Source organism: Cricetulus griseus (assembly GCF_003668045.3).
Source record: "Cricetulus griseus strain 17A/GY chromosome 1 unlocalized genomic scaffold, alternate assembly CriGri-PICRH-1.0 chr1_0, whole genome shotgun sequence".
Taxonomy (NCBI): domain Eukaryota; kingdom Metazoa; phylum Chordata; class Mammalia; order Rodentia; family Cricetidae; genus Cricetulus; species Cricetulus griseus.
Window position 1 is genome coordinate 97,870,992 of NW_023276806.1, and position 26,626 is coordinate 97,897,617.

Below are 26,626 nucleotides of genomic sequence, written 5' to 3' on the forward strand. Positions count from 1 at the left end.
GTAAACCGGTCAGGAAGGTCTGCGGGCACCACCATGCTAGTGGCTGAAAGAAGCCCGGGGGCAGCAGCGCCTCCTAGCGGCGAATGGTGGTCACTGGGTCACACGCTAGGCACCTGACGCGGGGGCGGGGCAAAGAGGAGCAGGAAACCCGGAATTTAAGTTTCTCTGGTCTAGTTTCGCGGTGCTTTAGGCTTCAGGCTTCTGCTGTCCCAGACGCCCTAGACGCGGCTTCAGTCCCCGCCGGCCTTCGCCTCCCAGATGGCAAGAGTCTGGGTCTGCGTGGGAGGTGCCGTCTTCCTTCTTTCCTGTCTGGTTTTGCATTCGTGCTACAGCGGCTCTCTGGTGAATAGCGGGGATGGGGCTTTCGGGAGTGGGTGACGCCGAGAGCTGCAGCCCCAGAGGCACCAGACCTGCTCTCGGGGCTCAGTAGCTGGCCACTCGCCTTCTCTTTTAGTATTAAAAAGTGTGTGTCGGGGCTGGGGAGGTGGCGCGGAGGTCGAGAGCGCTTGCACAGACAGGGCAAGGGTTCGATTCCCAGCACACTCTTCCATTGTAAGGAACTCCAGTTCCAGGGGACCCGATGCCCTTTCTGGCCTTTGTTGGTACATGGGTGTGCTTAAACTCGCTCGGGATCACACACATGCGTCTAAATAAAACTAAACACGTCCTAAAAAAAAAAAAAAAGATCCATATTGGATTTTCTTCCCCAGCTCTTATAAGACTGTTGAGCCATTTGCAGACTTTTTAATGTGGTTGTTTTGGTCTTTAGACGTAAAAACCCTGTTTATCTGGAGTTATTCTGGCTACCTTCTGGTTGTGAAGGCAAGCTGTAAAGATAAATAAAAGATAGGCACACGTGTACTTTTTTTTGTTTTGTTTTAACCTGGAAGGAAAACTGAATCTGAGGTTTATTTTATTTTTACTTAAGGTTTCAAGGACATTTGCTTTTTACATACCATGGAGAAAGGAGGATACTCTTTTCCGGCTGGATTTGGGTTGGCCCAAGTATTCAGAATACTTCACTGGTTCGACATTTTCTGTTGCGGTTGACTCCCTCAACGGGTTAGTTTACGTAGCTCAAGTAAGTAGAATGAATATTATCTGTGAGCCTGTGAGTTACAGAGAGCAGAGTGTGAATGTGAAGATCTGAGGACAACTTTTTTGGCTTTGGTTTTCCCATCTTTGGAAAGGTTTCAGAGATGGAACTCTATTGTCAGGCTTGCTCAGCAAACATTTCTATCTGCCCAGCCATCTCCCCAACTACAGATACCTTTTTAGATTATGCACATTCAGTTTGATCACAACAAAAAGAAAGAACAGTCATCCTGAGCATGACAAAAAGAAAAAAAATAACAGTAACAGAAGTGACTTGCCACCCTAGATAGCCAATTGCATTTATATTTTTATTTTTATTACACTTACGATAATTATGCACCTTAATTTTGAGTTGGCTTCAAGTACATATTTTAGATTTGTATGTGATAGATGTTATTGTTAAGTCGTGAAGTTACCTTTTTACACATTACTAATGATCCTTTAATTTTGATTTCTCTGAAAAAAATAAAGGTTAGCATTCCTATTAAGTGATTCTAAGCAGTTATTTTTGTATGCCTTCAGAGAGGGGATAACATCCCCAAGGTATTAGTGTTCACAGAGGATGGATATTTCCTACGAGCCTGGAATTACACAGTTGACACACCCCATGGTATGTTTGTCTCCGGCACACCATATGAACAGTCCGTCTGGATCACGGACGTAGGAAGTGGTATGTGTCAGTATTGTCTATTAAATTGCCTTTCTAGACGGAATTCAGATCTTTGCCCATGTTCTTGCTTATAGATTTTAAGGGTAGGATTGCTGAATCTAATGGTAATTTCTTTAATATTTCACGAAATCATGTGTTTCTACAAATCTATATCACATTCCTGTTGAATCAAGATATTCAGTGATGTTGTTAATCATCATCTTTTAAGCTTGTCAAGGGAACATGTATGCATGGTGGGGAGGGTTGTAGGCTTGAGTGTCATTCCTCAGGAATATTAGCCTTGTCTTTTGAAACAAGATCTCTCACTGGCCTGGAACTCACAAGCAAGCTAGTGAGCCCCAGGGATCTTCCTTTCTCCCCTGTGTCAATGCTGATTGGGTTTTGTTGTTGTTGTTTTTATTTATATTTTTGTTTATTTTTCCATACATGGGTTCTAGGTCTGAAACCCAGGTCCTGTGCTTGAGTGACAGGCATTTTCCTGGTAGACTGAACTATCCCTCCCTCCACCCCACCTCCCGAAAGTTCAGGATCTTTCTCCTCCTCTGCATTTGCTCATCTCAAAGTAACACTAACCTCCTCTGTACAAACCTGATGGCAGTGTTTCAGAGGAAATCAGTGGACTGTTAACTCCCCTTTATACCAGCTGTCTTTTGCAAGAGTGAACCAAGTGACAAGAAGCTGTAGTTTGTTGCCCAGAGAGAAAAGATTTGCAGAAACTTGTGTTAACAGTTTCTACATTCCGTTGATTTGAGCGTGTCTGAAATCTTCTCACCGTGAGATGTCTTTAGATGACAGTGTTGGAAACAAAGTAGGCTCCATAGCTTCGAGGCTGCAGGGGAACTTAGCAGAGACCACCCTCCACCTGTGCTACTGGTGTGTCAGCAACACCAGCGTCAGTGTCTAATGATGGTCCAGCAGGCATGGCTTCGTCAGGAGGGTGTTGCTAGAGTCCCTTGGTCTGGTTATGTCTGTGCCTTGAAGGACATCCTGCTTCCCAGTGTTTGGTAATTCACATACCACTTTTTAGAATCAGTAAAGTGTGGGTTTTTAGGAGTACAACTGTTGTCACCCTTGTTCACAGGATGCAAAAGATTTCTGGGCTTCAGATAGTGAGCAGGCGATCTGTTTTGTTTAGTCTTTATTTTGGAAGGTAAATGTTGGTTAAACATCTCAAGACTGGCAGTCAAAGTGTGTTAAGGCCCCCTTTTCTGAGTTTTTACTTATTAAAAGCATCATGTAGGGGACAGTAAGCCACGCCTGTTAGAGGCTGGCTACAGGTGTGCTTGACCATGCCTGTCAAGGTGTGGTCAAGGTGAGGTCAGGATGACTCGGGATGGGTCTTAAGGGGCTTCGAGCACATGGGAAGCCCCTTCTTCTCTCTGGCCTCCCTGCCTTGCTGCTCCTGGCACACACTGCCTTGGGTTTGGCTGGTGTTTACTGAATAAAGATATCTTGACCTTATTGACTACGGATCGTCTTCGATCTCGTTATAGCATCACTTTTCATCTTTCTTCCTTTTATCTCTCTTTTCCTTCTTGTAGGTTCTTGCCAAAGTCTGGGCATGCTTTTCTGAATACTCGCATCCCATTCCGCCTGAGGCTGCCTTGAGGCTGCATGGCTTCCTCAGTTCTTCTTTGTCTTCTCTCAAGCAGCTGTTGAGATTTACAGCTTGCCTCCCTGGAGTTTTCTCTAAACTCTTAGGAAAATTGGCCTTAAACTTAAAAGTGGATCTAGGAGTGGGAGAGATGCTCTGTGGTTTAGAACACTTGTTCTTCCTGGGGACCTGGGTGCAGTTCCTAGCACCACATGGCAGCTCACAACCGTCTGTAACTCCAGTTATGGGTGAGCTCATGCCCTCTTCTGGTCTCGATGGGTACTGTACACATACATGCAGTTAAACACTCATATACAGAAAGAAAAAAAAAAAAAACTCTTAAAGTATATGAGTTTATGCAATACTGTAGCTTTGACTGTTTTCTCTCTTCTCTGTCCCCAGAATTCACTTGAAAGACCTTTATCTTTAATTTATTCCGTTCATGTCATTCTTTAAAAAGAAGAAAAAGAAAAACTTCAGTAGTTCCCAGAAGTAAATGCAGCGCAGATGATCTCATTCTTTCCATTGTGTCTTGTTTCCACCCTCATATCCCAGAAACTATTTTTATGCTCTTCCCATTTTTCAAATGATTGATTTCTTCAAATGAAAATTTGGCTGCAAGCCAACCACTTAAAAAATTGTAACTACTCCATCTCCCTTTCCAAGTCCTTAGAAACTTTGAGGTGTGCTGTGTCTGATACGTTCTATTCTCTGTGGCTAAAAACTTGAGCTCCAGCATTCAGATACAGTGCATGCTCAAGTGGTGCTCCAGGTAGACTTGTAACGTGGGCAGACTCACTTGACTTCTGCTAAATCAATCTTCGGATGCCTGTCGGTTACTCTGGCCTTCTGTGCCTTCAACTGGCACCGCTAAACTGCAGCATGGTTTCCCTTATGTGCTCTTATTTCTTTGCTTTTTAACTTGTAATGTCATTTTATTGCCAAGATTATTTTTCTCTAAAAAAATGATCAATTTTGACTTTGTTTCTGCTAGGAGAAAATGTAATTTTTTAAAAAAAATCTGTTATTTATAGAGAATTTTTTTTGTTGACTTCTGAAAATTTAAAACCTGCATATGGATGACTGAAATAAGAGCTTTGAATGTAAGTTGCTTGTTTTTTTAGTTCCTTCTTGATTTATTTTACAGTGTGTTTCAAAAGAGGAAAATGCACAAATTATCCTAAGCTTTCTGTGTCACAAGCCAGCATTTTTGTAGTATTCTTTTGTGTATAGAGTCTCCTGATTTTAGAGTGACTAGATATTAATTCATCACCAGGTTTGCTCAGACCTTATGAAGGGCTGCTTGCTGTCACCTGTTGGCTTCTGTTGTCATTCCAGCGCAGTGAAAGATTTGCCTATAGCTTACAGAAGATGTCAGTGCTGAGCAATGCTCCTAACACATGCTTGTCTGTTTCTACAGGAGCCTATGGTCATACTGTTAAAAAATATAATTCCCTGGGTGATCTTGTTCAAGTCTTGGGTACCCCAGGCAAGAAGGGCACTGGCTTGAACCCACTGCAGTTTGACAACCCTGCAGAATTATATGTAGATGACACGGGAGAGATTTACATTGTGGATGGAGATGGGGGATTGAATAACAGACTAGTCAAACTGTCCCAAGGTAAATGCTGTAACTTGCTATGATCATAAGAATATTATTTTATAAACTGAATTTGATCTGTTTGCTGCTTAGCATAATGTAGCCATATTGTACATGAAGCTGTGTGTAAAGGGCTGAATTCATGAAAAACAGATTGGTTTTTCCAACCAATTGGGATTGCCAACAGCAAATGATTCTGCTCATGAGCTCCATGTTCACCAGGGCCCACAGATGCCTCCTAGGGACTGGAGTGGTTTGAGTATTTAAAAGACTTCTGAGGGTTTCCTGTCCTGTATATGTTGAAGAAGCCAGGAAGCTGGATCCTTGCCAGGCTTCCTTCAGCTGCCCTCTTCCTGTGATTTCCTCATTGTGTCTCTGACTCCCACGTCTCCCTCTTGAACAATTCAGGGCCTACTGTAAATCCAGGATAATCTCATGGTCTTTAGTTTAATTGCATCTTTAAAGTCCTGCACCCAGCCTGGCAATGGTACTGCACGCCTTTAGTCCCACCACTTGGGAGGCAGAGGCAGGCAGATCTCTGTGAGTTGGAAACCAGCCTGGTCTACAAGAGCTAGTTCCAGGATAGCCTCCAAAGCCACAGAGAAACCATGCCTCAAAACAAAACAAAACAAAAAAACCCAAAAAACCAACCAACCAAACAAACAAACAAAATCCTATACCCAAAGGCTACATTCCCAGGTGTGATGTGTTAGGAGTGGACTAGTCTTTTTAGAAGGAATTCAGTCCACTAGACTTATTGACTCTCCTTTCAGAGACTAGAGGGAAACTATAAAAATATAACAGTAGGTGTGGTGGTACACACCTGTAATTCCTGCACTCAGGAAGACTGGGGCAGGAATATTGTTAGGAATTTGAGGCCAGCCTGAACTACATGGTACAAGGCCAGCCAGGACTACATAATATGATTCTCTGTCTCAGGAAAAGAAAAATTTGAAAAACAAATGAACTTTTTGTATAAAGCGAACTAGTTTGAAGGAAATGATGCAGGAACTCTGAACATTGCTTCAGAAGTTGGCAGAGCAGCTCAGGCAGAGCTAATTAAAACAGAAGGAACACACAAACCAGACAGACGTAGACAAAGCCAGGGAAGAATACTCAAGTTCTCAGTGTAATACTCGTTGGTTTTTGTTGTTTTGTTTGTTTGTTTGTTTGTCTTTTGCAGTTTGCAAGACAAAATTAATATGTAAATGTGTAAGGCATTTGCAAGACAAAATTAATATGTAAATGTGTAAGGCATTTTATTTATTTCACTGTTCATATATGCTTACCATTTATAGATTTTCTGATCCTCTGGCTGCATGGAGAGAATGGAACGGGACCTGGCAAGTTCAACATACCTCACGGTGTTACACTTGACTCAGTTGGTCGGGTAAAAACACAGCCTCCTTATGTTTGGAACAGCATGCATGTGGGTGGGTGGGTGGGTATGTCTGGATGTGTGGGCCTGTCCTGGTGTATGTATCTGGGTGTGTGGACTTGTGTATTAGCAGGTGTTCCTGTTTAATTTCTGTTGCTGTGATAAACAAACAAACCTGATGGAAAGCCAGGTAGGGAGAAAGAGAAGTCAAGGCAGGAACTTTAGACACATCTGCTGTTAAGTCAGCAGCAGAAGGGAAGGAATGTACATATACATGTACACTTGTGCTGGCTTGCTCACACTTATACATTATTATACAACTCAGCACCCCCATGACCTAGGGAATGATGTCACCCACAGTAAGCTGAGTGTCCCCATGTCAATTAAGGCAACCAAGACAATCTCCCCTCAGATGTTCCCACAGGCCAACCTGCTGTAGACAGTGCTACCTGGGAGATCCTAGCTTATATCAAGTTGACAGTTAAAGCTAACCACAGTAGGCATGTCTGGGTAATTTCTCCAGAGCTGGCTGTGTGTGCACACTTACTCTTTAAATGTTTGAGTCCTATTCCGAGGAAGTCCTCCAAATACTTAGAAATGAGTAGAACAGATAAGTCAGTAGTCATTAAATGATAAGAGGAACAGGTAATAATTCTAAAACCTGAACAGAATTCTGCCTTCTGCTAGGAAAACCATATTGTAAGTGTTTGAAACAACTCTAGTTCACAAGGGGAAGAAAAGCTGCACTGATGGAAATGGGCAAATGAGTGCTGGAGGCTAAACCTGAAAGTTTGAGAAGAGCTCTCTCTGCAAATCCTTGCTCTTTCTGTTTCCTTCCTTCCTTCATGGGGACAGACCGCCTCCACCAGGGAACGGAACTGTTCCCTGCTTCCCAGCCCCAGCTACTGCCCCCTCCCCCAGGCTTTTCCTCATCCTTTAAGCAGAGATACTGCTTTTTGGGATTGTGGGTTTACCTTCCAGCAGGCAAGTCTCCATCAGCTGTGTTTAAATTTTCCACCTGTTTCCTGTGGTAGCAGTGCTTTGCATTACAGCCACTGCTGTTACGTCATCACAGATGCTCCTCTAGAGATTGCAGGTTCCTGTGGGCACAAGCTGGGTGGAGTTTGCTTCATCTCCACAACTAGTTCTGAGGGGCCATACCTCTGTTAAATAAGCAAGCATTTTGTACCGGGCGTTGGTGGCTCACTCCTTTAATCCCAGCACTCAGGAGGCAGAGGCAGAGGCAGGCAGATCTCTGTGAGTTTGTGACCAGTCTGGTCTACAGAGCAAGTTCCAGGACAGCCTCCAAAACAATACAGAGAAACCCTGTCTCGAAAAACAAAAATGAATTTCTACTTTGCAGAGCATGAGAGATCTAGACACAATCAAATTTACCATGGTGAGGAAAGTTCTTAGGGGCCAGCAAGATCATTTGGAGGGACAGCCTGAGATTGCTCAGTGGTGATAAATGACAGCCCATTCTCTACATACTTGTGGATCTTGTTTGTCCATTGCTGCTGCTGTAGGGAAAAGACCCAGTGCCTTTCACATGCCAGGGGGCCTCCCACTACTGAGCTACTCCCTAGTATAGGAGAAAGCTAGAGACACCCACCTGTTTGGGCACCAGCTTCTCACTGCCCCATGTCTGTGTCTGTTTGGAAAAGCAGTCAGTGGCTATTTACACCAATGAAGATAAAGTCGGTCTCTCTAGGCTACAGAGACCCAAGAAAGAGAAGGATCTGCTAGGGATGTGGTCTGTATTGTCAGATGAACCTAGAAATGTATAATTCCCATGAATGCTACTGAGAACAAACCTGAGCACACTGTTTTATTACAGGAGTGTCTCAGTAACTCAATATAGGCTATAAAAACTGAAATTAAACTCATTATGCTGTATGTGTTACTAGCAGGCCCAAGCTGCCTCCTCTTAAGTCACTGTGTACTTTGGACCCATCCCAGTAGTAATGATAGTGGTTTAAGGTGACAATGGGAGAGTAAACACCGGAGCCTCCTGGTGGCAAAGCTGCTTTTCTTTGTTTTGTGACCTGGCTTAGGAGCTAGCTCAGTTGTGCATTGATGGTGACAACTGTTAGAGGACTGGGTGAGTCTGCCCCTTGTCAGTGTCTTTGATCCTTTGCACAGTGGCGGTGGACTCAGGACTTAAGTCACTTGCGTGTTTAATGTGGCTGATGGCCCTAAGGGCTTTGGACGGAGGCAGATAGATGCACAGTAGACTGAGGCATTCACACTTGTTAGTGCATTTCAGACAAGGTGTTTAACCCCTCTGAACATGGAGTTTAGTGATGCCATTTTCCCTTGGGTCCTCTAAACACTGAGACAATGGTGTGGAGTTAATAAAACAGTCATGTTTCTTCTCGTGGTGTGGGTCTCTTTCAGCTGACGTGATTTTGGTTTCGCAGGTGTGGGTTGCTGACAGAGGAAATAAAAGACTCCAAGTATTTGATAAAGACACTGGAGAGTGGTTAGGAGCATGGGACAACTGTTTCACAGAGGAGGGGCCTTCGGCTGTTAGGTAATCATTGCTGTTTATTTTAAGTGCTGTTTTAGCTGGTTGTGGGACCCACTTCTTCTGAAGAGCAGTTGAAAGTTTCTGGTGTTTGTTGTTAATTTTAAGGAGGGAAAATGGAAGGAAACAAGTGTCCAAAGAAATGTCGGAGCATTTTCTAATCCTTTGGGAGATTTCCAATTATGGAAGGAGGCTAAAGCTTGAGACCACACTGTTGACCTCCCGAACTTCTGACTCTCCGTTTTCTAGTTATGCTGTGCTTGTTTTAATGTAGGCGTAGCTTTAGCTTCATCTACCATCTCAGATTTCTACACTATTCCGAATCCTTCAGGCAGTGATGGCCACTGTTGAGCCCTGCAGAGGACACAGACATTGAAAGAATGATCGTGATTATTGAATTCTGCTTCTTCTCAGGTTCACCCCGGATGGGAAGTACTTGATCGTGGCTCAGTTGAACCTCAGCAGGCTGTCCATTTTGGTGGCCCCACCATCTGGAAGCATCGGAGACTGTTCTGTGGTCAGCACCATCCAGCTGGCAGATCAGGTTCTGCCACATCTTCTAGAAGTTGACAAAAAGACCGGAGCAGTCTATGTAGCAGAAATTGGGGCAAAACAAGTGCAAAAATACGTTCCATGGCACAGCCATGCCCCTGCCTTTGGGGCTTAGTGCATCCTTCCTGAAGGGGCTTCAAGTAGCAGTTCAACGCCTCAGAGTCACTGTGTTTAAAGTCATTAAGGCACAGGGTCAGTTTTTACCTCTTCTACCAGACAAGTGTGTTGGGATGTCATTAAGAGTCATGTTTTCTGGTGGTTCTCGGGCCTTAGTTTTACAACTAATTGTGTAAGAGTGTTTTGGTTTGTTTTTTTTCCTTTTTGTTGGGCCTGGATGTTGAACTCATGGCCTGATGCATGATAGCTAGGCTGCTGCCCTAGCTCTGAGCTGCATCTTCATGTAAGTAGCTTTTGAAAAAAGAAATGCAGTTCTAAAATGGGCTCATGAAGGGGAACTGTGATTGTAACCAAGTTACTTGGATTGGTTGATTAACTCTCTGGGCTCCTAGGATAACCTTTTGATTTCATTTTCATCGGGAGAACTGGAAACTACTGGTTTGTTTAACTTCTGTAAAGTGGACTGTGAGTGATTGTGAATGGTTGGGCTGCTGAGTGATTTAATGCATGCAGAGTGCCATGCCAGGTCCAGAGGATCCTAAAGTAAGGGAGCAGCATTGTCTGCTTGTGGTCCAGCAGAGAAACAAGTGGGAATGGTGACAGCAGGAGCAAGAGGACCATGACAGACAGGATGAACCATGCAGGGTGGGTTCATGGAGACTTCAGGCAGTGGCAGCTTGGGCTCATTGGCCAAGAGATGAGTGAGAAAGAGGCAACAATACCACTCAAGTAGAGAAGGCCTAAGATTTACATCCCACGAGTTCTGAGGAAAAGACAAAACAAAGGTTTGGTCTTTTTGCTACAAAATGCTTAATGTCACCCTTTACAAGTAGGACTACAACAGCCAGCATCTAAGCACTTTACTAAAATGAAGATTTGCCAATGGTATTTTAAGAGTTAATGCTAGCAATAAGTTCCCCCACTCACTATTGTCCATTTCAGTTTTTAGAATAAACTCACTTTGCTACTAGCACTTATCTACCTCCAAGATACTCTAGGAGAGTTGGGACCATTCACAGGGAAGTGTGCTAAGCACGTGGAGGTCTGAAGGTAATTTCCCTGCCTCCCCAGCCTGCTCTTGTCCTATCAGAGTGCTGGCCTTCAGATGCACATTTGTGTTTTTCAATCTGTTCTGGGTTATTCTAGACTTTGAGGGAACCCTTTTCCTCTCAGAGTCTTTTGATCGTCCATCCCCTTTGCTCCATCAGTGTCCCTCCCTGAGCCAGTATTACATGGTGACTTGTGTGGCACTGGGGACGAGTAAGCTGACCCACTGCAGCTGAAGGAGCTTGGACCTGATTTGGTACATGGGTTACATGTAGTGTTGGAAGAAAAGTGAGCCTCCAGTAGAAATGTATTGCATCCCAAGGCTCTTAAATGTGTCCCTGTCGCTCACCAGACTGATTCTGAAGTCACTTTAGTCTTCTTTTAGTACCAAGGGAACATCATTCTTTTCTCACTCACTACTGCAGCGTGGATTGGATTTGCAGCAGGCACAGATGTCTGGAGCCTGGAGTACATTGAAGGATGTTCTGAGATGACCTTCCAACTGTCATTATTTGCATTCAGGTTTGCCTGACTGTTCAAGGCTTCTACAAAATGAATCTTCATAGAGTTTATGCATTTGCTAATAACCAGTTGACTTGGATGGAAACAAGCAATGTGAAGCTTGCTTTGTTGGTGAGCCAGAAAAGACATGCAGGGTCCTCTTTGAGGGAGAGAAGGTTAGCTGAACTGCCTTTGTTATTTCTACAGTATTTTTCCTTAGCTTGTTTTTATAATAGAGGATTTTTATGAGGATTCTATGCATAGATACTTAGTGTTTTGATCAACTCCATCCTTCAATCTCCCCCCTTGAGTTCCCCGCCCCCCAACTTCATGTGCTTGTGTTCATTCTGAGTAAACTTGGTGCTGCCTGGTTGTGCATGGGTAGAGGACAATCTAGTGCAGCAGGGGTAGCCTTTTAGGAAACATGTTCCCCAAAAGGTTCTCCCTCCACCAGCAGCCATCAGTTCCCAGTAACTAATTTCTCCTTAGGGCTAGGTGTTATGAGCCTCACCCGGCTCTGTGCTGGGACTGTGACTGGTGTGGTCTTGTACCTGCAGTCATGGCTGCTGTGAGTTCAGTGTGCTGAACTTTTGTGTCCAGCAGACGCTTTGCTGCAGACATCTACCACCTTTGTCCTCTTCTGCATTGACCCCAGAGGCTTTGGGAATGTTGTGGGTGATGGAGATGTCCCATTTAGAGTGGACGAGTTCAGTCTCTTATTCTCTGCATTTGGACCAGTTGTGGGTCTCTGTGTTAATATCCATGTATTCAAAAAGAAGCTTCTCTGATGAGCATTGAGAGATAAATAATCTATAGGTATGAAGATGAGATCTTCACAGGGACAGTTTATTACTGCATCCCTTTCCTGGGGGCTATGACCTACCCAGCCATAGGTCTTTAGCCAGTTAACAGTAGCAGGCAAGGCTTCCATCTTGTACCAGCTTGATGTCTTCTTTACAGATTCTTATAAAACTTACTGAGAATATGGTTCCTGATTGTCTTAAAAGACCTGCTTACAATCAAAGTATTTTACTCCCTGCCTTTGGATCAATTAGTTAAATAAATAAGAATTGTATTTTCTATTGGAACATTAAAGTTTTGCAAAGAAAAATTTATAAAACTTAGCTACTTATTTTAAGATTGGATTTTGGGTTTTTTGGGGGGGTTTGGTTTTGTTTTTTAAATAATAGAAGAATTTCAATGACCATAAGATCCCAGGTTGGGGAGTCTGGGCATGGTGGTATATATACATCTATAATTCAGCACACTGGAGACCACAGCAAGATCTCAGGTTGCAGACCAACCCAGCTGTCGACTAATGTTGGCTGCATAAACACAGGACTAAAGGCATTGCAGAGCTAAGAGAATTCTTTTACTCTGCCTCATAAAGCATATGCTGCTGAGGTGTTTCAGCTGGGCTGACATGGGCTTGGGGATTCTGTGGGTAGGGATTCGAACCCAGGTCCTCATGCTTGCCCAGCAAGTGCTCTAATCCACCTGTTAGTGTCACACAGTTGATACATTGCTAAATACATATTTTTATTCTTTTCAATTGTGTTCATGTGTGTATCTATCTATCTCTGTGTGGGTATGTGTACACTGCCCATGTCTAGGAAGGCCAAAACCATCTGATCCCCCTGGAGCTGGAATTACAGGCAGTTGTGAAATCAAACTCAATCCTCTTGTGAGAACAGAAAGGGCTCTTAACTTTGGAGCCTTCTCATCCCCAGGAGTCTGTATTTTGTTGTAGATCTGAAACTCTCAATGCCTTTGCTTCCTAGGTTTGTTCTTGACATAGAGGAGGAAGTGTTTTATACTAGAAAACCAAAGGCTGTGATTATCTTTCCTTCCAGTGGAATAAGAATGAATTACTCCTTAAGATGGAGTGCTTGTCAGTCAGAGAGAACCTGGTTACTGTCTGATAGCAAAAACCAAGATGCAGGTAGCAGTCATATAAATGCTTCATGTACCATTGTTGGAAGGCTAAGGTGACAAAGAACTAACTTGTTTTGCTTCTTCTGGTTTTTAGAGGTTTTTGAGTTTGATTTTATAGCTAATGAAACTGGGAACTCTTTAAATTTTTATTTCCTAAGCTCATTAAATTAAATCAGAATCATAGAAAAAAAGCCTCTACTGCAAACATGAAGGTTTTAGGACTAATGTCTATGAGAATAGCCACTCAGCAGTGCTTTCTGGGGTAGGGTGCATTTGGCACCTGTGTTATAGCCTTTACCCAGAAGAGGGCAGGAGAGTTCTGCATATGACAGGTGTGGTTTAAAATGGCTGGGGAAATACAATGCCAGGTTTCCTTTTGCTTTTTTTTTTTTTTTTTTTTTTTTTTTTTAATTGAAACTATAGTATTGAACACACTTGTGGTTTCCCTTTGTTCTACAGCACACTTATATCCTGAGGAAGCTGGTGTACACCCGATGCACTTCTTGGTGTTGAACATTTTTATGGCTTTAATTTGTTTTTCTACAAGTAAAAGGAAAAGAGGTTTTAATTCAGTAATTAAAATAAAAATAAAATAGAAGTAGTAATAAAATAAAGTAGCAATTGGGACTAGCAGCCAGAAGTGAACTATCTGTTTACAGTTAAAGCTACATACAGTTGGATAGTGAGCTTAGCACATAGGGGGTTCACAGGGTGAATATGCTCACTTATTCTTGCTGATTGGGTCTTTGAAGGATATTACTTGTAATTGTTGGTTAGTTTACAAATGAGAAAAGTGATTGATTTATTTATTTAAAGGGCCCAATTCATTTCTCTACGTGGCCCTTAACCAACATGTGAGCTTATGGCATAAATTAATTACCCAGTCACCTCATAACATGGAGTTCTTCGTTCCACATGTAAGAGTTGAATGGAAGTTGAACAGTGTTTAGTTAGGGTTACTATTTCTATAATGAAACACCATGACCAAAGGCAGCTTGGGAAGGAAAGGGTTTATTTGGCTTACACTTCCAAATCATTGTTTATCACTGAAGGAAGTCAGAACAGGAACTCAAACAGGGCAGAAACGTGGAGGCTGGAGCTGATAAAGGGCCACGGAGGAGTGTTGCTTACTGGCTTGCTCCTCAGAGCTTGCTCAATGTGCTTTCTTACAGAACCCAGGACCACCAGCCCAGGGATGGCCCCAGAGCAATGGACTGGGCCCTCCCCCATAAATCACCAAGAAAATGCCCTACATGCAAGTTCACCTACAGCATAATCTTAGGAGGCAATTTCTCAATTGAGGTTCCCTCCTTTCAGATGACTATAGCTTATGTCAGCATAAATACTAGGGTTAAAATTGATCCCTAGTTTAGCCGGGCGTTGGTGGCACATGCCTTTAATCCCAGCACTTGGGAGGCAGAGGCAGGCGGATCTCTGTGAGTTCAAGGCCAGCCTGGTCTACAGATCAAGTGCCAGGATAGGCTCCAAAGCTACACAGAGAAACCCTGTCTCGAAAAACCAAAAAAAACAAAACAAAACAAAACAAAATTGACCCCTAGTTGGAGCCCCTTTTGAGGGCCTTATCCTGCCTGGGGAGTGGAGGGGGGATGGCTAGGGGCAGGTGGGATGTTGGGGGGGAGAGGAGGGAGAGGGAGAAGAGATTGACATGTGAAGCAAGCTTGTTCCTAATTTGAACTAATAAAAGAAAAGAAAAAAAAAAAAGAAAAAATTGACCCCTAGTCACAGAAATGCATTGCTGTTAAGCCATAACCTTTCCATTCTGGTCACCCACAATACCATATATTAATAAGTATCACAATATAAAACATATTACAAATTTAGAAGTCTTTACAAATTCAAACACTTTTAAAGTTGTCTCTTTAGCTGGGCGGTGGTGGTGCACACCTTTAATCCCAGCACTTGGGAGGCAGAGGCAGGTGGATCTCTGAGTTCGAGACCAGCCTTGTCTATAAGAGCTAGTCTATAAGGACAGCCTCCAAAGCCACAGAGAAACCCTGTCTGGAGCCTAGCCCCCACCTCCCCCCAAAAAAGAAAAAGTTGTCTCTTTAAAAGAAAATCCAGGGGGCTGGAGATAGCTCACATATTAAAAGCACTGGCTGTTCTTCCAGAGGTCCTGAGTTCAATTCCCAGCAACCACATGGTGGCTCACAACCATCTATAATGGGACCCAATGCCCTCTTCTGGTATGCAGAAGTACATCAGCCAGAGCACTCAAACATTTAAAAAATAAATAAATAAAAATAAAATCCACCCAGCACTCTGGAGGCAGAGGCAGGCGGATCTCTGTGAGTTCAAGGCCAGCCTGGTCTCCAGAGCAAGTGCCAGGATAGGCTCCAAAGCTACACAGAGAAACCCTGTCTCGAAAAACCAAAAAATAAAAATAAAAAAAAAATTTTAAAAATCCAGTTTCTTTCTAAAAAGCTCAAAATCTCTCAACTATGGGCTCTTGTGAAATCAAAATAAGCTAAATAATTTATTCCAAGAGGGAAGAACCAGGGCACAGTCACAGTTAAACCAAAGTAGAACCAAACTCCAACAATGTAATAACTCAGTGTCTCACCTCTGGATTCACTTAAAGGGCCAGGTCACTTCTACAGCTTCATCCTCTACTGCCCACATAGTGTGTCTCCTAAGCTCCGGTCAGCTCCAATCCACTACGCTGCTGGTCTTGGTAGCCATCCGATCCAACATGCTGGAGTCTTCTCCTGCTACTGGGCTGCACTTTCACCAATAGCATCTCCTGGGCTCTCTTCAAGGCTTGGGGAGGGCCTGGGGCCCGGGCCGGGGCTGGTGCCACGGAAACAGCTGAACAAGTGGGAGCTCACAGACCCGAGTCTGACAGCTGGGGAACCAACATAGGACTGAACCAGGTCCCCTGAACGGGGGTGTCAACTAGGAGGCCCGGGCAGTCTTTAGGGCTCCTGGCAGTGGGACTAGTATTTACCCTAGTGCACGAACGGACATCAGACTTCGGGAGCCCATTCCCCATGGAGGGGTACTCTCTTAGCCTAGATACAAGGGAGAGGGCCTAGGCCCTGTCCCAAATGACTTGACAGACTTTGATAATCCCTCTGATAGGCCTCACCCTCCCTGGGGAGTGGATGGGGTGGAACGAGGGCATGGGAAGAGAGGAGGGAGAAGGAACTGGGATTGATATATAAAATAAGATAGTTTCTAATTTAAATAAAATTTATAAAAAAATAATAAAATTTTGAAAACTTTAAAAAAGAAGTAGATTTGTTAACTGAGCTTAGGAAGAGGGAGAACTGTACATGAACATGTCCAGACTCCCTAAGTTAAAATCCCCAAGCTTCCTTTTTTATGAAAAACATTGTTTTGGAAATAACTCTTATGATCTTGCCTCCTGCAGACAAGACATTTTTGATAGTCGTGATGGCTATTCTTGGAAGTCAAACTAACTACCTCTGGAAAAAGCTAATACACAATGAATTGGGTATACCTGTGAGGGGTTTTACTTAAAGGTTTTGAAATGGGAAACCTTTCATTAATCTGGATCTTTTGAGGTTTTAAGACTGCCCTTTCTTCTGGGTCAGACCTTCTGTTGGCAGCCTACATATATAAAGTCTATTGAGGAAGAAAGCACTTGCTCTTTGCCTGATTGCCCTGGCTTTGACTGGGCATGTCATTCCTTCACTCTCTTTAGAACCCAGTTCTTAGGAATTCTGGTATATACTGAAGACCATCTGAGACATCCAGCCTAATGAATTAAAGAACTACTGAATTCTGGACCACAGTCTGTTGGACATTCTAATAAATTCCCTTTCTAAGTACATACAGAGATTTCTTCTATCAGTTGTGTTTTAGCAGAGAACCTTCACTAATACTGCTGTTTTTTTTTTCAGCTGCCCACAGAGTAAGATGTGCTAGCTAACAACAGTGCTCATAAAGGCATTCTTCCTTACTCCATTTCCAAGTATTCAACTTACTGTGAAAACTACAGTTTTTATTATTGTCAAATTGTCAAGAGACTGAAATGAATTGCAGAAGAAAACTCCTAAAGCAATGGAGCCATCATCAAGCCTTTTGATGGGGGAAAGAGCTGTTTGTGATCTGGTTCCTGGTTTTCTCTACTGGCCATCTGAAGTCCTTGAGACAACTAGATTAAAAAGCACCTTCAGGGTCTTTCCTAGCCATCTGCCATGGTGGATGGATGAAAGGCCCGAGCTAACATGGGGTTAGCTCTTTAAACAACTGCAATAAAACCTCTTGCTGTTTGCATCAAAAAAAAAAAAAAAGTACCTTCAGTTTACTTGACCCCAGCATGAAGCCACAGAACAACATCTCCTTTTTCCTCTTAAAATCTCTCTTAATTGCTAATATTTTGCACACCTTTCCTCCTGGGGGAAAGGGAATCATTCTACTCCACTTTGTGTAATGGGCTGTGCTCCTAGCCACATTGCATCCAGGAGGAAGAAGGGGAAGAAAGAGCCTGTGGAGTACAGGAAGATGGCAGGGTAAACTATTGGAGACAAGGCAAATGCTACTGAAATGCTGATCTCTTTACATTTGGATAAATCTGTGTGTGAAGCTGAAGGCAGGGCCAGGAATCACTGTGCTGTGTCTTTAAGTACATTATAACACTAAGGGAGGTGCTCTTGTTACTCAGTCCTTACTAGACAATCGGGGCCTCCGGTTTGACCTGCCCATCATAAGTAGTTCAGGACTCTTGGTGGGGCCAAGATGCAGGCTTATCTTTGTGGCAGAGTAGGCTTCAGTTTTTTTGTGTGCTGTTCTGTGAGTGCTGCTTCAGGGAGCTGACTGGGGAGGAAGGGCAATGTGGGATGCCATGACATTGTGAGCAAGAGGCTGATGTCCCCAGATGAGGAGGAAGAGATTATGACCCTCAAGAGCTGATGTGGTGGTGCTCTCTGGGGTTGAGTGGTAGCTTGCAGCCAAATTTGTTGTCCTTGGGGTTCCCATGTAGTTCTTGAAACTCCCTGGACCCAGGTGCCTGCCTCTGAATAATTTCACTCCATGAACTACCTCTGCATACAGCATTGGGAGGAGGGAGATGTTTATGTCAAAACATCTTTGTAATCCAGGTCAGTATGCTTTTGTTATATATCCATGGAAGCAGGCTGCCAAATTCAGAGACACCTGGTTTCTCTAGTATCTTCTAGAAGTTCTTCACTTCACATTTAACATTTAGGTGAAAGATTCACTTATATTTAATATTGTGGAAGTTGCAAATGGCATCTCTCTCTCTCTTTCTCTCTCTCTCTCTCTCTCTCTCTCTCTCTCTCTCTTCTCTCTCTCTCTGGTTTATCAAGATAGGGTTTCTCTATGGCTTTGGAGGCTGTCCTGGAACTAATTCTTGTAGACCAGGCTGGTCTCGAACTCACAGAGATATGCCTGCCTCTGCCTCCCGAGTGCTGGGATTAAAGGAGTGCACCACCACCGCCCAGTTTATAAATGGCATCTCTTATGTTGGGTTGCACTCCAATTACTGTGATGTAGAAGAATAGAATTGGTGCTATAAAGTATTTCCCAATGCTTAGAAAATAGTAAATCACAGAAAGTAGAATTTAGCTAAGGGAGTGCTGTCTCTAAATTTCCCATAGATAAGTATATACTAAGGAGCCCTGTTAGAGATCAGAATGTTATGATACACATTTGTTCACTAGAATTGTCCAGACATATGGTTCCAAATCATAACAAAGGAGACATTCCTGATTTACAACCAGTTACTTGTCCCATCTCCTTGTTAAAGAATAGGCCTCTAACATGCTGTTCATGGGGCCATTAGAGAGTCACAACTAACCTTCAGGACTGGTGTACCATAAAAGTTCACTTTTCTTCTTGAGAAAAGCATAGATGAACAAAGTGATAACTATTTGAAAAGGAAAACACTGTTGTTTTGAAGGCTGGCCTGGTCAAGAAAACATTCCCTTTAGGCTCTTATATTAGGAGAAGCAATGTCCTTGGGCAGAGCCAGAAATAACCTGGGACCTAGGCTTTAGGAGATATCCTTAAGGGCCTGATGACTTGAGAATAAAAAAGAGGTCTTTCTTTAAAACCAGTGAGATGGTAATGGACTGAGCCCAGGACCCTTTTTCTGGGCTTCATGACATTATGAGAGTCGAAGTCTTCCTAGCACATGTGGCTATGTTTATCAGTTCCAATGCAATTGTAGGCTTAGTCAGTAATGTTCTTGAGAAAACCTGTGTTCCCCTTATGCAGCATTGTTTGATTAGCTTCCTCCTGAGTTTGTTCCACTATACGGTACTTTCTGCTGAGTTCATAGAAGTTCCCCATTTCCTCCCATTTTCCCATTGGAAGAGGAATACAATATGCTATTCTTAAAAAGCTTACTTGGCATGAGACATAGCTTGTGTAAGACCTCCTCAACACAGCTTTTTTTTTTCTAATAAAAAAATAAAACTCTTAAGGTTAAAATCATTCTTTCCAGAACAGTTATGCAAATATGTACTATTAAACTTCATGACCTACTGTGACTCATTCAGGCCAGCAGTATGGCTAACATGGTGAAAACAAGGAGTACACATAGCACATATGCTCCCAGGATCATGCCCAGAGTCATGCAGCGAACTGTCCACAGGTTCTTGCCAAGCAGGTCTCCAGGGTCTTGCCACACAGAGAGCCATTTGTGCTATTCTCAGGCCTTGTCCCCTGAAGAAGTCCACATGGCTCCTGCCACTCTAGAGTTGTTTACTTCCTGAGTCTTAATGAGGTTCCCCTTAGAATGTTCAGAGTCTTTTTTTTTTTTTCCGAGACAAGGTTTCTCTGTGTAGCTTTGGAGCTTATCCTGGCACTCGCTCTGGAGACCAGGCTGGCCTGGAACTCACAGAGATCTGCCTGCCTCTGCCTTCCAAGTGCTGACTTCTGCACAACACATGCATGTGGAAGTCAGAGAACAACTTGTGAGAACTTTTTTTTTTTTTTTTTTTTTTCATTCATGTGGGTCCTGGGGATCACACTCAGGCTTCAACACAGCTTTTATCTTTTCTACCTTATACTTTTCCTATCTACCTTGGCACCTGCACCTCAGGATCCTGTCACTGAAAAAGGTCCTGCTGTTTCATGTCACTGACATACTTAAGAAATAATTCTGGGAATATATTTGCTGTGTCCATCTGTCTTGCAGTCTTCTGTCCCCACCTAAATTGTTCAGTGTTACCTGGAGCCTAAACCTAAAAGACACAAGGATGATAGCATATGTACAATGCAAAATCTGACCTAGGCTGGCTCCTCTCTGAGTAAGAGCCAGAGATGGATGCATGCTATCATTAAAAAGATTTGTCTTTATTAATCTCTTAAGTGTGTGGAGTGATTTCTACTTGGGAAGTCATGTTAATTCTAAAACAGCTACACAGCCAACTAACAGAGTTACAGAAACAAACTTTGTAGGCACATGTGACACCAGAGATAAATCTATAGAAACTTTCCAAACTCCCCAAATTCCTCTAGACATCCCAGCCAATCAGCTTTAAACCCATACACCTCACCCTATCCCATGGCCTTTGTCTTTAAAAACTCCTTGCTTGTGAGGCTCAGGGCCTTTCTCCTGCAGCTGCTGTGTCAGCCTGTGAGACGAGGCGCCTGCCTAGGATTGAATAAAGAAACCTTGTGATTGCATTTGGGAGTGTCGGCTCTGAGTGGTGGTCTCTCTGGGGGTCTTGTGGAGCTGGCATAATGAGAGAGAGAGAGAGAGAGAGACAGAGAGACAGAGAGACAGAGACAGAGACAGAGACAGAGACAGAGACAGAAACAGAAACAGAAACAGAAACAGAAACAGAAACAGAAACAGAAACAGAGAGTTAAGTATAAAGTTATGCTCCAGACACTTTCTAACTTTCTAGGTCACAGCTGAAAATTCTTCAGTAAGGGTGTGACGGGCTCACCAAGATGGAAGCAACCATGTCTAACCTCAAGGAAGATAAACCAGAATGGCCGCACGCCTTTAATCCCAGCACTCGGGAGGCAAAGGAAGGCGGATCTCTATGAGTTCGAGACCAACCTGGTCTACAAGAGCTCATTCCAGGACAGCCTCCAAAGCCACAGAGAAACAAGATAAACCTGAATGGCAGCACCAGTTTAATAACCCGTATTCCCACTAAACCCTGTAATGATCATAGTACCTTTCAATTTTTAAAATTAGACCAAGGAGGAAATACCAGGCCTCTGAGATGGTGTATTTCATTTTGTTTTTTCTTAATATTATCTTTTGCTTGAGTTCTGAACCTTTGGGTCATGATCCAGCACCCCCTGAGCTCTTTTCAATGTCTTTTTTGTTCTCTGTGCTTACTAGATGACAGGGATTCAAACCTAGAGTATCCCCCCTTTTTTAAAAAAGATTTATTTATTTATTATGTATATAGTGCTCTGTCTGCATGTATACCTGCAGGCCAGAAGAGGTCACCAGATCTCATTACAGATGGTTGTGAGCCACCATGTGGTTGCTGGGAATTGAACTCAGGACCCCTGGAAGAGCAGTCAGTGCTCTTAACCTCTGAGCCATTTCTCCAGCCCCCTAGAGTACCCTTTAAGTAAAAAAAAAAAAAAAAAAAAAAAAAAAAAAAAAAAAAAAAAAATCACAAATACTAGTTTTGGATGTAACATATGGGGAAAATATATACTTAGTGTGAATTTACAGCCAGATAAATAAACATGAGTGAAACATTTCTGTACCCGAATAAGCCTCTCTGCCAATGCACTAATCTAGACCAAATCAAACTGAATTAGAAAAAGCCCACATTTAATGGATACAGTGCTCCCGGGTGGCCTTCCAGCCCCCCAGAGAGGAGACATGAAAGAGAGACTGGAAAAACCACAAGTCTATTTTCTGTAGGACAGTTTAAATACCCTGTGGGAGTGGTCTTGAGCATCTCTGGGGGAGGGGGGTCATCATTTTGGGGGCTTTCTGAGATGCAGCAGGGTTTGGAGGAAGATAGGGGAGGGGAGCTTGAGTGGAACTTCCACCATTACATCCCAGACTCTGGGTATATGGATGCCAGGGGCTAGGGTGAGGCTTCCACCATAACAATGACATTATGGAGAGCCTAAGGCAGAGCAGCTGATCAACTGGTTTATATTGTTTAGGCTAATATTTGACCCTTCCTACTTACTCCCCTCTGCATACGCGCTAGAGGTTCTTTAAGCTTACATCCCAAAACAGTCCACTTTTTAGATCAGTCCCAGAAAAAGGAAGGAAGAAAGAAAGGAGGGAGGAAGGGAGGGAGAAGAAAAAGAGAGAAAGGGAGAGAGAGAGAGAGAGAGAGAGAGAGAGAGAGAGAGAGAGAGAGAGGATGACTTACTTGTCCTAAAACAGTTATATAAATATGTATATCCAGACAAGGTCTTGAACCCTTTAAGCTGGCAGGAGGCTGGATGAGTAGAGTCCTCTTTCTGTGAGAGTGTTTTCTACTCCATACCACTCCCAAAGACCTGGGTCTGATGTATTATTTTTGTTGTTGTTGTTTTCAGTTAGTTGGCAGGCAGTCAATGCTGGCTGCCCTGAGTTTGAAAAATGTGTCACAATACAACTGAAAGGACCAGACCCTCACCCAGCCCCCTGCTTTAGCATCCATGGCAGGCTGTAGAAAAGGCCTAGCAAGATGTCGGCCTCTGACTCAGCAACATGTGCTGAGCTTTCTGACCTTGCCCGACCTCCTAGTCACTAGGAGGTCAGATACTCTTCATGTGGCAAGGAACCAATCAGAAAATGGCTGACAGGATCTGAATGTGCTTTACAAGCTCTGGATGTGCTTTATGGCAACAGTGGAATGCAGAGCATAGCAACTGCCCTGGGAGGGCCTCTGAGCATAGCAATCATTCCTGACCAATCAATTCAGGATAAATTGTCCAAGCTCAGAAGTGCACCAATCCTGAGACTGTTTCAGACCCCAGACACTCCCTTGCTCTGCCCCAATAAATTCCCTGCTTCTCTGTAGCTCCAGGCCCTTCTTGCTCCATCCACTGTGTCTGATGGAGGAAGATCTGAGTTAATACAGTTAACTCGTTAATGTATTAAAGACTTTTTGCTTTTGCATCAGATCTGGTCTCTTAGTGATTTGGGGGTTCAGAATTTGGGCACAACACAACAACCCCACAGGACCATGAATTCTCAACATTCCCACTGAAATTGGAATTGGAGACATGGCTCGGAGGTTAAGGGCACTGGCTGCTGTTCTTCCAGTTCCAGGAAATCAACACCTTCCTCATGACCTCTGAGGGCAACAGACATACTTGTCCATCTGTCACAAGACAGATGGACAAGACAGGCAGACATATGCACTCGCTCATGAGGCAACAGTGGAATGCATGTAAACGTACACAGCCAGAAGCCAGTAATAAGTGGCTAGGGACATGGCAGGGTGGGGATGGAGATTTGAGGGAGTATCTAGCTCCAATGAAACTAAACATCAATAAAAAAACTGGAATTTATTTATATATTCATCCATCCATTTATTTATTTATTCATTCATTTCTTCACTTTATTAAGTATATAGTAGAAGGGACGTGGCATGGACCACTTGGTGACCATTGCCATTTGAAAAAACTCCAGAATTTCAACATTGCAGAAAAACACTTGTCCAGCACCTTTTTACTTTCATTCCTAATGGTTCTCAATATCAATTCTTTCCCTTTGCAAAATTTCATGTGGGCTTTGGTAGAGGATAAAAATGTATATAATGGTAGCCTAGCCTATCTAAACAAAATAATTCTTTGGGGTAAAAACAAAATTCCTGACACCAGGGTGATGAGGGAAGTGCTTCTGTGTATGTGTTTGTCTTACTGGATGATAAAGTACTGTTTGGACAATGAGGCAGCAAGTTAGTCAGGACTAGGAGTCGAGGAGGATTCTGGGAAATGTAGTAGAGAAGTGATGATCCCGCCAGGAAGTGACAGAGCAAGGAGACTCATATTTAAGGAAGGAGAAGTAGGAAGTGGTCCCTTTTTTCCCTCTGAGCTTCCTTCAGTGGCGTGATGTGATCCACCGGCAAGGGGGGGATGCCAATGGAAGGTGTCCGATAAGGTAAGTCTTATAACATATATAGATTTATGATAATTAAGACTGAGCTAACAGATGAGAAATCCTAGTAATTGGCCAAGCAGCATTGTACCTAATACACGTCTCTGTGCATTAATTTGGGCCCTAACTCGGCGAGCAGAACGCAGGCGGCTGGTGGAGACTGCCCACGAGGCAGTAGGGCTTGGGTGGCTTTTGGTGGAAAGATTTATCGTAACACCAGGGGACCAAGAATTCCACTGTGCCCTCCTAAGGACACCAAGACAGGAATGTTAAAATGTTTACTAGGCACCCGGATGGCAAGGATGAAATGCCTACAATTCAGATGCAAAGCCTGAGGGAGCCTGAGCCCATTAAAGGCAAGAGTGCAGTTAATTAATAAATACAGAGAAATCAGAAAGGTGCGTTACCATAGGAAAAGACTGAGGTGTCAGCACCTTGCCCTTTGGGCAAGTTAGGAGGGGCGAAATGGCAGTGCCATTAAGTGTCTGCTCCCCAGCTGTCCTATTCCTGGGATCAGGCATTTGCATAAGGGTCTCCTTTCATTCCCTTGGGAAGAACTCCTTGCCACTCCCATTAACAGATGACTGGTGCTGTCAAGCAGTGGTGGTACACACCTTTAATCACAGCACTCAGTCAGGGAGATAGAGCCAAGTGTATCTCTGTGAGTTCGAGGCCAGCCTAGTCTACAGAGAGAGTTCCAGGATAGCCAAGGTTACACAGAGAAACCATATCTCAAAAACAAAACAAAACAAAACAACCAGAACAACAACAACAACAACAAAATGAAGACAAAAGCATATGATGACTGGTGACTATTCTTAGACTTCTCAACCCCTGGCCTCAAGTCACACCCACAGCCTCTTAGGACCTGTATATCCTGAGTGAATCAGGAGGTCTCTGGTACAGTAGAAAGATGTCTTCCTTCCTATGTTGGGGTGATGAACTTTCTTCTTTTGCATGTCGAAGTCAGTCCATATGGGCTGCTGTATAGTCTCAGAGGCAAGAGGATCTCTGATCAGACACGAGAAAAGAAAATAAAAGAATTGCTTTATCTGAACAGTTTTAGGCATATAATGGTTTAATATTCGGTCCTTTCCAGCCTTATTTACACCCCCCCCCCCAAAAAAGAAAGACACAGGCAGGATGGTTGAATTCCTGATTGGGTGAATTGGCCATTAAGAGGTCCCGAGTTCAATTCCCTTGGATCTGATGCCCTCTTCTGGAATAAAGGTGTGCATGCACATTGGTATACATTAAATAAATAGACAGGTATACAAATAAATAGGCAGATAGACAAATAAGACAGAAAAATAGACGAACAAAATAAATAAATGGACAGACAAACAAACAGACAGTAGGACAAATGAACAAGCAAACAAAATAAATAAATAAATAGATTGGTGCGGGGCTCAGACCAACCAAAGATAACCCCCACGCCCAAAAAAGTGGAAAGATAGCCAAACAAATAAATAGACGAACAAAAAAATAAATAAATGGACAAATAAATAAATAAATGGACGAACGAACAAACAAAATGAATGAATGGACAGACAAATAAATAGACGAACAAAAGGAATGAATGAATGAATAAATAGATAGACAGACAGACAGACAGACAGACAGACAGACAAAAAATGGGTGCCGGAGAAATGTCTCGATCCGATCGTCCAAGGAACCAACAAGATCTCTCAGGCGTCTGCTGCACTCTGGCGCTCTGCTCCAAAGGGTCCTTCCATGCTCATGCCCGGGGCAGGGTGGGGGGACACAAATGCACAACAGGGCAGGATACTCACCCCCTCGTCCACTGCACAAACGCTGGCTGTTATGATGCAGGAACATAGTGAACGTGGGCTGGACTCCAGCCGAACCCCTTAGCCAACGAAAGCAGAAGTATGACAGGAAGCTATAAAAACAGGGCATCACTCTCTTAATAGTCAGGTCAAAGAGCGTCACTGACATGCAGGTGACTATGTGGGTCTAGGGGCTGGCACAATTAGGGGATGTGAGGGTAGGTTGAAAGACCCTCGGATAGAGGAGCCTCCACAAATCGGAGGGTCCCCCCAAAAAACTCAATATCCAGTCCAGTTGATGTAAAAATAAGAGGTAAGTTTATTGCGGGACGTTTGCGCAAACGGGCCTCCCAGTCCAGCAAAGGAAGACCCGTTCCTCAAAAGCAGGCCTCTTTTATAGGAAGAAACCACAAACTTTTAGGGAGGGGGGGGGATTCGGGTACGTAACCAGAGTCACAGTTCCTTTGGAGGTCTCTTATCTTTGGGGCCAGATGGTCTCCTTACTCACCAGTTGGGTCAACAGCCCACAGAATGTGCTAATCGTTCTTGCCTGAGCAAACAGTAATTGTAGCTATCTTTTTGGTTTCTCAGGGACTCTCTTTTGTCAATTGTTGCTACATTAACTGGTGGGATAGTCTGTTCTTATCTTCATGACCCCGTGGGAGGGTGGCCCTTTAGAAATTCTTGATATTTAGTTAGGCTATCTTGCGGCCTTGTAAGGGAGTTATGCGGCCGGCTAGGAAATTCCAGGGACTCGAGTAATTGTGGCCTTGATCAAATTTCTA

At 43.5% G+C, this 26,626-nt stretch overlaps 1 protein-coding gene and 1 long non-coding RNA gene across 3 annotated transcripts; one reads left to right on the plus strand and one right to left on the minus strand.

Annotated features, from left to right (window-relative positions):
- Positions 1 to 123: 123 nt before the first annotated feature.
- Nhlrc3 (NHL repeat containing 3) lies at positions 124 to 17,271 on the plus strand. 2 transcript variants are annotated; one of them, XR_003481074.2, is made up of 8 exons: positions 124 to 342; positions 929 to 1,081; positions 1,618 to 1,765; positions 4,780 to 4,980; positions 6,258 to 6,349; positions 8,758 to 8,870; positions 9,279 to 9,608; positions 16,901 to 17,271. XR_003481074.2 is itself a non-coding variant. In XM_027394952.2 (7 exons), exons 1-7 carry the CDS (start codon positions 259 to 261, stop codon positions 9,529 to 9,531), a joined length of 1,044 nt encoding a protein of 347 aa, XP_027250753.1. In that variant the 5' UTR covers positions 124 to 258; the 3' UTR covers positions 9,532 to 12,633. The 2 variants fall into 2 exon arrangements, 1 of the variants encoding a protein (XP_027250753.1); XM_027394952.2 differs by lacking the exon at positions 16,901 to 17,271 and having other exon boundaries at positions 9,279 to 12,633.
- Positions 17,272 to 24,848: 7,577 nt separating this feature from the next.
- LOC118239499 lies at positions 24,849 to 26,189 on the minus strand. Its single transcript, XR_004771829.1, has 2 exons — positions 25,845 to 26,189; positions 24,849 to 25,062 (listed from the first exon to the last, which is right to left on the minus strand). It is a non-coding gene; the product is annotated as an uncharacterized LOC118239499 (long non-coding RNA).
- Between the last annotated feature and the right edge of the window lie 437 nt (positions 26,190 to 26,626).